Source organism: Ochotona curzoniae, unplaced genomic scaffold, assembly GCF_017591425.1.
Source record: "Ochotona curzoniae isolate NIBS_2020 unplaced genomic scaffold, NIBS_Ocur_1.0 scaffold_4937, whole genome shotgun sequence".
Taxonomy (NCBI): Eukaryota; Metazoa; Chordata; class Mammalia; order Lagomorpha; family Ochotonidae; genus Ochotona; species Ochotona curzoniae.
In genome coordinates this window covers 1,442,638-1,455,861 of record NW_024467126.1, presented here as the reverse complement: position 1 = coordinate 1,455,861, position 13,224 = coordinate 1,442,638, and the positions used below count along the sequence as shown (strand labels likewise).

Below are 13,224 nucleotides of genomic sequence, written 5' to 3'. Positions count from 1 at the left end.
GGGCAGATTCAGAGATGGAAAAGAAAACAGTATTTTGAAACAATATCAATTATTATTATTATTACTACTACTACTATTATTATTTGAGAGGGACAGAGAGCTCCCATCTTCTGGTCCCTCCTCAAGTGCCCTCCATGACTGGAGCTGGGCCAGGGCTGGAGCCAGGACCAGGTAACTGCATCTGGGTCTCCCGTACAGGTAGCAGGAGCCCCATCAGCTGGGCCACCACTGCTGCCTCCCTGCCTTGCATGAGCAGCAAGCTGGCATCCAGCTCAGGGGCTCAGCTATGGCACATGGGTCCATCTTGGCCAGCGTCTGAAGTGCAGGAGCCAATGGCTGCCTCCACAGCCCTTTTGTTGTTGGGGCTCCCGGATGTGGGGTTGAGCTGTTTGTGAGGCACATGGGCTGTCGCTGGCTGGGGCTGCTCTGAGGGTGGGTGGCTCTCAGGCAAAGGCCACCACGTTCTTTGGCTGACCTCGCCCTGGGGTGTTGGAGGAGCAGGTGAGAGGCCCGGCTGAGGAACCGCAGAGGGTACCAGGCACCTGGGAGTTTAGATGGCATGTTTGAGGGGCGAAGCTTCCAGCGGCTGAGAGACGTCCTCAGTCTTCCCTCCTGTGGCTGTCCCACGACGGCCTGCTCGGCCTCTGTTGGAACAGGAAGATGAGCAGGAAGGATGGTGACAGGTGTGCGTGCTTCATGTGGCGGTGCCTCAGGTGAGTCGCCTGTGCCCCACCGTGTCCCAAGAGAGACAGTTCCTGGGGCTCCCCCAGGGCACCCAGAGGGGGCTCTCGCATCAGCCTTCCCACTGCACCTCCACTCTCTACTCCACCCCACTGAGGGCTCCCGGGAGGAGGCAGCAGAGACTGGCCTGGCTGCCCAGGGCCTTGGAGAAACTACAGGTTAGGAAGACCAAGCAAGATGAGGCTGCGGAAGCCTCACACGCAGCCCAGGTGCCCCGCCAGCGACAGGGCTGGCCTTGGGCACACTGGTCTGCAGGGGCACCAGCAGAGACTCCAGGGCCTAGGCACCACCAGTGCCCTCTTCCCCAGGCGAGGGGTACCTGGGTGGAGGCCCTGGACTGTTCTTCCAGAGCGTGGGCTACCCTGGACTTTGGGACTGTACCATCCCGGGGCACCCCGAGTGCCTGACAGGTTTTCTGTCCTTAGGCCTGGCTCCATTGTGGTCATTTCTTTGTCAGCTCTCTGATTCCCAGTGTCCCGTCACATGGGCACATGGAATTCTGCCTGCCATCCTTTTGTCTCCGTCCCGTCATCTTCCTGGCTTGACCCTTTGTGTGTCGTGCCCATGCCTCTTTTCTGCTTTTAGTTAATTCTGTTTTGGGGGACATCCTCAATGTTTGAACATTTTTTAAAAAGTTGATCTGATTCTAATGACAAGAACACACAGATCTTCCACCTACTGGTTCACTCCTCAAAGGGCCAAACAGCCAGAGCTGAGCCAATCCGAAGCCAGGAGCCAGGAGCTTCTTCTGGGTCTCCTACGTGGGCAGGCACTCCCTATGGGATGCCAGGGCCACATGGCTTAAGCCACCTTGTCCCGATGCTGACTCCTACATCTTTTTTTTTTTTTAAGTTAAAAAAGAAAAAAATGAAAAATCTTTACCACTCAGACTCCAGAAGGCTGAGAGTTACTAATGCTAAGGAGACTGACAAAGTTTTCAGCTTTTTTCTTTCTCATTCATTTATTTTTATTTGAAAGGCAGAAAGATGGAGACAGATGGAAATTTCCTATTCACCAGTTCACTCCCCTGGGCTGGACTAGACCAAAAGCAAGGCCAGGAGCTTGATTCAAGCCTGCCAGGGTGTTAGCAGGGAGCTGGAATGGAGAGCTGGGATTTGAACCCAGGAACCCCTTTGGGGGATATAAACATCCCAAGGAGTATCTACTGCTATGCCAACCATCTGTCCTAATGGCCGGTGTGGTGGCCTGGCTGGTTAAACTGCCACCTGCAATGCCAGTGAGCACCAATGAAGTGCTGGTTGCTCCACTTCCAATCCAGCTCCCTGTTAGTGTTCCTGGGGAAAGCAGCAGAAGGTGGCTGCGGCACTCATGCAGGAGACCTGGGGGCAGTTCCAGGCTGCTGGCTTCAGCCTGGCCCGGCCCTGGTGCTGCAGTCATTTGGGGAGTGAACCAGCAGGTGGAAGTTCTCTCTGTTTCTCCTTCTCTCCTTCACTCTTTTGCTGCAGTTCTACCTTTCAAATACATAAAAATAAATCTTACCCCAATTTAAATTGGTTCATATTCAATTAAACAACATACAATAATTTTATGATTAATTGCTCTTGGCATCAGCATCAAAGAAAGTCACATGATCTAAAATCAGAATTCCAGGGACTGGTCCCATGGCATGCGTAGCAGGGAAAGCCACCACCTACAGCTGGCATTCCGTTTGGGCATTGGTTCACGTGGGTCCTTCTGTGTCCATTCTAGTTTCCCAAAATGGAAGGATCTCCACGGAGCCCCCCGTTGCTGACTAAAGTGTCAGAGCCACACCCTGTCCTGCATTTATTTTAGGAGCAGTGTCCAGGACTCGCGGGCCCTGGGCTCATCTGTAAGGCCAGGAAGGTCTTCTAGGGTTACTCATATGGAAAGTTGGATTTGGCTCACAAACTCGCAACTCCTTTCCTTCGCTGGCTGCGGGAAGGGGGCCGTTGGCTGCCTCACCTTCTGCTATGCATCAGCGCCAGCTCAGAACCAAGGGAAACCCTGCTCCATCAGTGTTTGTTGCCAGGCTTCATTTGCCACCCAGTGTCCCCTTGCTGCATCGTCTCCCCCACTCGCCCCCGCTGCTGGGCTCGGGATCCCCACCTCCTCTCCATTGCTGCGTCGTCTCCCCCCACTCGCCCCCGCTGCTGGGCTCGGGATTCCCACCTCCTCTCCATCGCCTCGATTGTCTCCAGCAGCGGCATGTTGCGGGTCTCGGTCAGGAAGCAGAGCACCGTGAGCCCGGCCAGGATCGAGGTGGCCCCGAAGCTCACGGGTGGCAGGAAGGCACTGACCTCCCCGAGTGTGGTGACCAGGGGTGCGGCTAGGCCCCCGAGGCGGGCGCTGACCGAAGAGAAGCCCATGCCCATCTGCCTGTGGGAGGCACAAGGGCACGTCAGAGGGGCCATGGCCAGGGACCGGAGGACCAGCAGGGAGGTCAGAGGGCTGGGTAAGACACTCCCCACTGTGTAGGCGCACCTGATCTCCGTGGGGTACAGCTCGCCCGTGAACAAGTACACGCAGATGAAGGCGCTAGCCAGGCAGCCTTTGCCGAGGGCCGCCTGGGTGGTGCGCAGGGTCTGCATGGCTAGGGCAGAGAGAGGCAGAGCTGGGGGCGGCAGAGGGCTGAGGGGTCCAGGTGTCTCAGGAGGGGTGAGGGCGGGACAGGAGACAGTGTGAAGCTTAGGGGCATGTGGGCTTTTGCTGGGCGACCTTGACCTCAGCTGCTAACCTCCTCTGAGTCTTGCCATCTGTATATGTCAGATGAGGCTCCCCAGGGTGGTCAGGGGACTGTGGTGGGGGGCCTCGCCAGAGGGTTCATTACCTGTCTGTAGTTACCTCTGTAACTGGCAGGTGCACGCATTCTGCTGCCCATGCACCTGGCTAGCAAGACACCCAGTGAACGTCCCACAGTGGTCAAGGAAGCCAGGGGATCAGGTGGAGAGATTTTACAAAACACACCCACCCAAGCAGACCCAGGCTGGCAAGGCCTCCTGGGACTGGACTCAAGTCCAGGTATTTTTCTAAAGGTCTCCCAGGAATTCGAAAGTGTAGCCAGAGTTGAGAAACTCCAGGTTGGTTCAAATCTGGTAGTAGAATGCCAAGGGCAACAGGCTACTGGAAGTATGAGTTACTGAGTGTCACAGAAGGACGATACACATGTGTCCACACACATGCCTTGCAGCCCCAACGATACAATTATATATATCATATATATGAAATGACCTCAATACAGAATCTAGAAATAATGCATTTTTAAAAAGCATCAGAATACCAATACCATCTGTGCATCTTACAGGTGCAAAATTGGAGTGCACAAAAGTTGGGCAGTCTACCCAGGCCGCGGTGATAAAGCTGGGTTCCCTTTTGACTGGCAAGGCTGGGGTCTCACGTGGGCACCCACGCTCAGGATCACGGAGCTCAGCCCTGGCTGCTTGGGGCGGGACCCCAGTTCCTAGAGAGTCCCACTGCACGGGCCTGGACACCGGGGAACCTCACCCAAGCTGACAAGCCACTGTTTCAGGGCCAGCCTGATCCTGACATCATAATCCTTGCCCATGCTGCCTGCCCTGACTTCAGGGGAGACACACGTATTTGCTGAGTGTCTGCTGACGGCCTGTGGCCTGTGCGTTGGGCCCAACAGACCCAGGTCCTTGGTGGAGTTTCTCCACTGCCCCTTCCACCCCCTCCCTGTCTGCTATCACAATGGCTCCAGGTGCCACCAAAGTGAACGCTTCATTAATTCTCCTGATGGGATGACACTCCCTTTCCAGACCCAGAAAAGTGCCCATTGTGCCCAAGGCTCCCAGTCCTCTATCACCCTGCATCTTGGGGGTCTTGGCTGGTGGTGGTGGCCAGGGCGGACGCAGCCGACTCACCTTCGGGCACAAACATGTTGGCGATCACCATGAGCCCGGCCATAATGAGGAAGGAGGCCACTGTGACCCGGCGACCCACGTAGATCATGGTGGCAGTGGCCACCAGCATGGCTGGGATGTCAATGACCCCAAACAGAGCCTGTACCAGGTGGATGCTGAGCCCAAACTTGTGCAGGTCCATGGCCAGGCCGTAGTATGCCACGGAGTTGGAGAACCTGGGAGAGGTGGCAAAATGGTCTTGTTTGACCCCATGGTTCGCTGACCTGGGCGCAGGATGGGAGCCACACGGATGGAAGACAGGGAGACCTCTTCTCTGGGAGTTAAAAGTCCTCCGATTTGGGGCTGGCACTGTGGCTTAGTGTTTGTCACCTGCAGCGCCAGCGTCCAAAAGGATTCTGATTTGAGTCTTGGCTTCTGCTTCTGTTCCTTGCTAATGCATCTAGGAAGGCAGCAGATGAGGCCTTGCCCACCTCGGGGTGGCAGGGATGATCAGCCTTGTGCTCCAGCCTGGAGTCTTCCCAGAGGGATGGAGCAAGATCAGCTGGGAATGCCAGGGAGGTGAGAGTGGCGTAGGTGGGAGGATTGGATCACATGTTCCGTTTTTAACACTTTCTTTCCCTTTTGCAATTCTGTGGCTCAAAATATTCTGCAACTGGGCCAGGCGTGTAGCCTGCTGGTTCTGATTGCCAGCTGACACCCCCTCATCCCACGGTGGAGAACCTGGGTTTGATGCCTGACTGCAGCTTCCAGCTAAGGCGGAGCCACCCTCAGAAACAGCGACGGCTCGAGGACTTGGGTCCCTGCCGCCCACCTGGGGGACCTGTGTGGAGTTCCTGCCTCCAGGCTTCAGCCTGGCCTGTTGTGGACACCTGGGGAGTGGACAAGCAGATGGCAGCTTTCTCTCTGTGCATGTGCCTTGCCCGCCCTTTCTCTCTAAAATTAATTTTTTCATTGAAAAATAAATTGAACCCATATGCTATCTCCTACAGGAAGTCCTCAGCAGTTGTCCCTCTCAGAACTGTTGGGGAAAATGGAAAATATTCTTACCTGCCTGTCCCCTCTGGATCTAACAGTCTTTTTGTTGTTGTTGTTGTTTTAAATTTGTTACTTAAAAGAGTTATAAGGAGAGAGAGGGAGAGACAGAGAGATCTTGCATCTGCTGGTTCACTCCCCAGATTTCTGCAATAACTAGGACTGAACTAAGGGCTTCACCTGAATCTCCCACACAGGTGGCAGGGGCCCAAACACGTGGTCACCTTCCACTGCTTTCCCAAGTGCATTAGCAGGGAGCGGGACTGGAGCAGCCGGGACTTGGAACTAATACCAGTATGTCAGCGTTGCAAGTGGCAGCCTCGTCTATACCACAATACCAGCCCTACAAGTGGTGTTCCAGCCCGGGACACTGCCCAGAATTCCCTGGATGGGAATGAGCACAGGATGGGATGAGGTGCAGGCTTGGGGTTCCCAACAGCCCTTCCCACGTCAGCCTGGGTGACACTGTGAATCTTCAAGCCTCAGCACCCAGCGGAGGGCCGGTGCCAGAGCAGGGTGTAGGGTGAGGCAGTTCACAGGGCGCACCTGCTAGTGGCATGTGAGCATTTTAGAAGAGCCCCTTAGATCCAAGATGCGGCCATGATCCCACCACCTACCAGACCCCCACGAGGCAGCATGTGACCCTGCGGATGGCTGGAGTTCGGAAGAGGTCCAGGATGGAGCTGGAGGTGCGGACGCTCGCAAACTCACTCTGGATGTAGGAGTTCACCACCTGGGCAGGGAACTTCTGGTCAGGGACAGCCAAAGCACAGAAGCCCTGCATCCCTGCTCGGGGAGCAGCCGGGGCTGGCTGCAGGCTCCTCTTCGTCCAGCTGCTGATGGCTCTCAGCGGGCAACTGCCAGGGCTTTGAGGCTCCAGCATGATCCCCTCCCTTGCTCTGGGTGCTCTGTGTTTCTGGGGGGCGCTTCACCTCACCCCGATGGGGACTTACATCAGTTTCCTCATTGACCAATAGGAGACATTCAATGAGGTGACGTATGCAAAGCTGTTAGCATCATTGTGCATGGCCATCAACATGCTTAACAGGGCAGGCATTGGGCCTGTCATGAAGGCACTGCCTGGGACTTGAGTAGCCTGTATTGAATAGCCCAGTTTGAGTCCCAGTAACCATCTTACAGTAAATGGCCTGTGTGTGTGTGATGGATTTGCCAACACTTATCCATTCTGATCCTTTCATTAATATCTTGATTAGGTACTAATGTGGAGGGGGAGGTTATTTCTCACCTTTTGGATGCGCAGTCTGATGAACCAGGCATGAACCACTCAGCCCTGCTCAAACAGCCTCTGGGAGGCTAACAGCCCCTTCCCACATGGGGACTCAGCCTGCTTGGTTTAGTCCCAGCCCCTGGCTGGCCCAGAGCTTCCTAGGAACCTGCTCATTCCTAGCCTAAATGGAGGCAGCTGGCAAGACCCAAGCCTATTCCCAGGCTGCCTCCTGACCATCCACTCACCTCCTGGGTCAGCCTCTCGCCTTCCTCCTTTTTCCCATTCATCGCTGCCACCTTGCGCAGGTTCTGCAAAGCTTGCTGGGACTTGCCGTGCAGCAGGAGCCAACGACCCGACTCTGGAAGCCACCTGGGAGGCAGAGAAGGCAGAGGAGGACCCAGGGATGGAGGGCATGGAGTTGGGAGAAGGTGGTTCACTCCAATCCTGAAATCCTTGCACACCTTCACCCACATTCATTCAGATTCTGAACAGAAATATCCTCCTGGCCCTGAGGGTGGAAGGCGGGGCTGGTGGCAAATATCAACTTGCCCCTTTCTTTGCAGCTTATGGTAGAGATTACAAGGGACTCAGGACGTGAACAAGCCCCTTGGGTAAGACATGGAACCTCTCTGGGTTGGACTGAAGTCCCCGCTCTTATGAAGCACTTTGAGGATGAGAGACAAGTAGAAGGGCTCAGCATGTCTCGGAGCCTCACACTCCTGGCAGGGTTTTACCTGGAGCTGTCTGCACCTTCAGAGGCCTCCATGGGTACCTGAAGCCCTTGGCATCCCCCACCAAGGCCAGCAGGTGCCAAGGCACCATCCCCAACCTCCCACGGGGCCGGGTAGGCAGGGGCTTGGCTGCAAGGTGCACCTCCCCTGACCCCCGCCACACTGCCACAATGGGCTGAAGACATACCAAGAATAGAAGAAAAAGACCAGGAAGGGCGCTGAGACAGCCAACTGCAGCCAGCGCCAGGGCCGGATGAGGTAGGCCACTCCAGCCAGGACAAGCTGCCCCAGGGTGAAGGAGAAGCCCAGCAAGATGCCCGCCACTGTTCGGCCCCGCGCTGGCATCCACTCCACCACTGCAGAAGGAACAGCAGAGCTCAGCGGACCCCTGCCCTGGCCAAGCTGCTCCGGCCATAGCTCCTTGCCACTGGGGTACCTCACTCCTGCCCGCCCCCCACCCCGGGGAAATTCCATGTGGGCCTAAGAACTAAAGCCACAGAAAAGTTAGAAGAGATTGTGATACATTTGTTTGCTTGTGTTAACAAATCTGGAAGCGGGAAAGGCTTTTCCAAGAATGTCCAAACCCCAGATGCAGGAGTGGGTGGTGGGGCACAGTGGGTTAAGCCACACCTTCAATGCCCATCTCCCATATCAAAGTGCCTGGCTAAGTCCAGGCTACTTCCTGCTCATGGACACCCCGGTGGGCAGCAGGTGATGGGCCCCACCTCCCAGCAGGGACACCTGCCCGGAGATCCAGGACGGCCTGACCACAGCCCTGGCTGTTGTGGGCATTTGATGAGCCACTCAGCCAATGACTGATTTCTGCTCCCCTCCCTGTCACTCTGCCTTATCTTATCTGAAGATAAGAATTAAAAAAAAATTATAAAACCTCTTATGGACTGGTATAGTTGCTCAACAGAGTAATCCTCTATCTTGCAGTGTCAGCATCCCAAATGCTCCTTTTCCATTCTACTTGTGGCCTGGGAAAGCAGCAGAGGATGGTTGAAGTCCTTGGGACCCTGTACCCACATGGGAGACCCGGAAGAAGCTTCTGGCTCCTGGCTTCAGATCGGCTCAGCTTTGGCCATTGCAGCCACTGGAGGAATTGACTAGTGCATAAAAGATCTTTCTCTCTGTCCTCTCCTTCTCTTTGTAAATCTGACTTTCCAATAAAAATAAATAAATCTTTAAAAAAAGACTTTAAAAAAAATAAGACTTAAAAACCCAAACAAAACTCAGATTCAATCATTGGAAAAACAAAGTCAGGAAATTCAAATTTACAAAAATAAGAAACATCTGCACTGGAAAATAAACCTCATAAGCAAAGTGACACTCTCAGCCAAAAAAAAAAAAAAAAAAAAGGCAAAAAATATTTGCAACTCTTCTAACACTGGAAGAATTCGTACAAATTAACAGGAAAATGGTCGATAAGCCCAAAGGAAAGTGCGTAGTTTCTTGCCAGTCCTGTGAAGAGATGTATGTTCCCATTCTTGCAGAGAAAAAGCATAATTTTTTTTTTTGAAATAGCAAAACTTGGAATAAACTGTCGACCTCAATAACAAGCACAGTAGAAACTCTAAAGGAAATTAATTGGGAGTAGGGCACAGCATGCGATACCGTCGTAAATTGAGCATATTCAAGAGATTAAGACAAGGGTTAGGGTTTTTAAGGGTAAAAATGAGAAGGGTTGTATAAGATATTTGAAACCCTCGTCCCTGGTGAGGGTGGCAAGGGTCCAGGATTGTGGAGGCGGCTGTTGGGCAGCTGTCCCTGCCAAGAGATTTCCTGGGTCAGGTGTCGGTGGCCCGAGGGCCTGAGTCGGTTGTCAGATGTGGGGTGCAGGCCCACCCCTCCTCCCTACTGTTCTTTGTGTCTTTATTTGTCCAGGAATTGACCCGAGCAACTCCATCTGAACTCTGACAACTCGCACGGACCTAAACGTTGATCACAAGGGCCTGGCTTCATTCCAGGTGACCACCCACGCAAAGCACCCATATAACATGGGCACTGGGACCCCACTTCCGCAAACATGAGCCTATGCACCTGAGTCATTTGCAAGCTCTCCTGCCTCTCTCTTCGGCCGAGCCAGCCTCAGGGCTCGCCCCAGCTGCTGTCACCACCGCGGCCAGCTTCAGCCTCCTCTCACGGGATGGTGGTGATGGCCTGTGCCTTGGCCTCCCCAACTCTGCCTTATTCCCATCCAGCAGCCTCAGGGATCTTGTCCAACTAAAATTCTCCGGAGGCTCCCGTCTCATTTAGCATCCAAAGCAAGTCCTTAAAATGACCACGAGGCCCCAGATAAAGGTGCATCCCCTCCCTGACCTCATCTGTCACCAACCTCAGCACCGGCCACAGGCACGCCCTTCATTGCTCTTGCTGCTCTAGACCCTGGGCACATGACCCTCCACTCTGGGTGTTTTGTCTGGAATGTTCCACCCTCAAACACCTGCCAGGCTTACTTCCTCAGCTCCATCAAGTTTGGCTCAAAATTACTCCTTTTCAGGAAAGCGATTAAAATTACAGCCCTGCACTACATAGTTGGCTCAGCTATGGTGCCCTCTGCGTGCCATCCTGCTCTGGGACCCAGGCTCTACACAGCAGGGGCCTGCATCTCTGGTACCTAGAATAACGTCATAGGAGGCCTTGGATCAACAACAAAGCCAGGGCAGCATCAATAAGAAAAACCATGATGCAAAAAGGTGTGTGCGGTGACCAAGGGGAGGACAAAAATGGACGCCAACATAGGGGGAAACCTGTGAGAGGAAGCTTCAGGGCGCCAGACCAATTAGCCATAGAGGGGGCAGGCTGAGCAGGCCCAAGGTAGAGCACCTGTCACAGGAGGCATTCAGGGCCCAAGCATTCTCCAATGGGGGGTGGGGTTGTACAGGCCATCATTGTGGCCTGAGGGGGGCCTGACGCCCTGGCCCTGAGCTGTGCCTGGACACTTGCTTTGCAGAGTGAGGTGAGGGTAGGCCAGGGCTCTGCTGGGAACTCCATGTGTGCACAGGAGCTGGGAGAGGCAGAGGTGGTCATGTGCCCCCAGCAGGTACATCCTGGCTCCTCTGTCTCAGCTCTAAAATCAAAACCTGCTGTGTCCTTGGCTGGACTGAGGGTGGCAGTGATTCCTGAAAATGACAGAGCTAACAAAATGTAGGCAGGGGTCAGGGCTGGGTCCAAGGCGGGCTTCCTGCTGGCCACCAGGGACCACTGCGATGAGAACTGAGCTTGTGCCTGCTCCTTGGAGCTGAGGCTGCACCTTTACCACCCGGGAGAATCCTGCTCTTTGGGGAGCCCTCATGATTTGGGGCTGTGTGTAGTCTCATTAGTCCCTTTGTTCTGGTCCCATTTCCCTCCCCAAGGCTAGCATGACTGAGGGTCTTGGAGACCCCTGCTAATTTACAGAGTAAGCTGACTCCTCTCCACTTACAGGGGAGTACCGAGCAGAGACCTGGTGGTCATGGTAACCACTGGCACGCACACGTCCCTGAGCCAGCTCTCTGGAGCCCAACATCCAGGTCGGAGGTTGTGAGCTGAGGTTACTCGCAGAAATCCCAGCAGAAGAAAACAGAAGAGCCCAGCAGGTGGGGACCTACATGCAGGCCTTACCCAGCGAGAGCGAGTTGAGGATGATGCCCGAGAAAGTCATGCCCATCAGGAAGCGGAAGACACAGTAGGCGCGGAAGGAGCTCACGTAGGCCGTGGCAGCCCCCGAGACCGCCAGCTGCAGGTAGGACCAGATCAGGGGCGCCTTGCGGCCCAGCCTAAGTCCCCAAAACAACATGCATATTAGGCATCCAGGAGGGGCCGAGTGGCAGTCTGGCCGGGCCTCGTGGGTGGGAAGTAGGGGTCTGTGGGGGGCACTGCTCTCAGAACAGACATGGGTGGCAGAGGCCAGTCAGGGTGTAGGGACCGGGTAGTGGGGAGGCCACAGGAGTGAGGAGGTTCCCTGCAGAAGGGAGGGGAGGAGCTGGTGTGCAGGGGGTAAGCTGCTTCCACCTGCTTCTGGCTGGCGGCCTTGTGTCAGAACTCACAGCAGGGTGAACCTGTCCTGGTCATGGGGGCAGGATCCAAGGTCAACTCCACTCTTGAACTGGCCTTGTAGGGAAGGCTGCATCACAGAAGGGTTGGGGTCCAGCCTGGCAGAGGAGCCTGCTTCGGCCTGGGTGCTGCCCCACTTGCAAGTGAAGGTCTGGGGCAAGGACACACAGCCCCAACAAGCAGTGTGCGATCTGCCTGTTAAGCAAACGTTCACTGGGCACGTTGAGGTGGTGGGCTGGAGCTGAAGGCCAGCGACACGCAAGACACTGCATAGGACGTGGGTTCACAGGAGTGTGATGATGGTCGTGGTGGAGTGAGTGCCCACAATGTGTCCCAAACATGCAGGCAGCACTGGAACCTGGACATGCCCTGGGCTCATCTGGGCTGGGTAAGGAGGGTGGCAAGGACAGAAAAAAGAACAGGCAAGGGAGGAGAAAGAGGAACAGTGAAGGGGCTTATCAGAGGGCCAAGAGCTTGGTATCCAGCGGAAGGGGCCTCTGATGCGGACAGATGTAGGCTGGACGATGGTGAGGACGGGGTGGAGGGACTGCGGAGAAGCTTCCAATGCAAAGATTAAAGCAGGCTTGGGGCTACATGGTGGGGGGCTGTGGCCAGGACTGTGGGTGGCTGGGGGACTCCCCAAGCCCCTCCCCCCAGGCTCACCTGTCTGCCAGGCCACCAAACACGGCAGCACCCACCAGCACCCCAGCCATGTAGATGGACTGAGCCAGGTCCCGCAGCGTGCGGGCCTCACACACGAGGTCCCACTGTGAGGAGACAGGGACTCTCAGCTTTGAGGTGGGGACCCTGCGGGCAGCAGCCCCCACACTGTCCAGCCCCTCACTGACCTCCATCACGATGGTAGACGGGAAGACACTGCGGTCATAGACCCAGCCGTCCTTGCAGCTTTCTGTGGCAGCCCCGAGGCTAGAGGCGTTGGGGTGCAGGAGGGCCCACTGAGGCTCAGTGAAGCGCCGGCACGATTCGGGGAGCCCACGCCGGTCCAGAGGTACCATGGCCCTTAACCAGGCACCCGAAGTGTTGGCGGTGTCCTCGGTGAGGTTGGCAGGTACCCAGCAGTGATGGGGCGGCATGGCGGCTGTGAAGTTCTGCAGGAAGTTGTGGCAGGCCAACAGCCCGCAGGGCAGCAACAGCAGGGTGGTGGAGAGCAGCTGGAACCGGCCCACACCGCCCAGGGCATCCAGCAGGTCTGTGAAAGCCATGGTCACAGGCCTGATCTGAGCCCAGCCTGCCCCCAGGGGCCTTAAGTAGAGGGGCTGGGCTGGGCTGGGCTCCAGGAGGTGGAGGAGCAGGGCACATGCCCTGGGTCCCACAGCCCTGCAGAATTCACTTACACCTCCCAGGAGGCTGCCCGCCCCACAGCATCGCCTCCTCCATCTTATGCCAACCCCAGCAGCGAGTCCTGGAGGAACTGACCCACTGGTCCCGCAGGGATGTGGTACTGTCACCTTCCTTGTCCCCAACAGGCAGAGACACCAGGCTGCCACCTTTGCTTACTACCGGAGGCCACCCAGAGACATCTTTAGGGACCCTGACCTTGGCCTTGGGCTTGGAACACAGTCCCTGTGGC

At 55.7% G+C, this 13,224-nt stretch overlaps 1 protein-coding gene across 1 annotated transcript; it reads right to left on the bottom strand.

Annotated features, from left to right (window-relative positions):
• Positions 1-550: 550 nt before the first annotated feature.
• Positions 551-12,912, bottom strand: LOC121150117 (solute carrier family 22 member 20-like). The gene is made up of 10 exons (XM_040970796.1): positions 12,482-12,912; positions 12,297-12,400; positions 11,202-11,356; positions 7,783-7,951; positions 7,110-7,233; positions 6,254-6,369; positions 4,605-4,819; positions 3,205-3,313; positions 2,893-3,099; positions 551-644 (listed from the first exon to the last, which is right to left on the bottom strand). The coding sequence occupies exons 1-10, from the start codon at positions 12,854-12,856 to the stop codon at positions 551-553; spliced, it is 1,668 nt and encodes a 555-aa protein (XP_040826730.1). The 5' UTR covers positions 12,857-12,912.
• Positions 12,913-13,224: the final 312 nt, after the last annotated feature.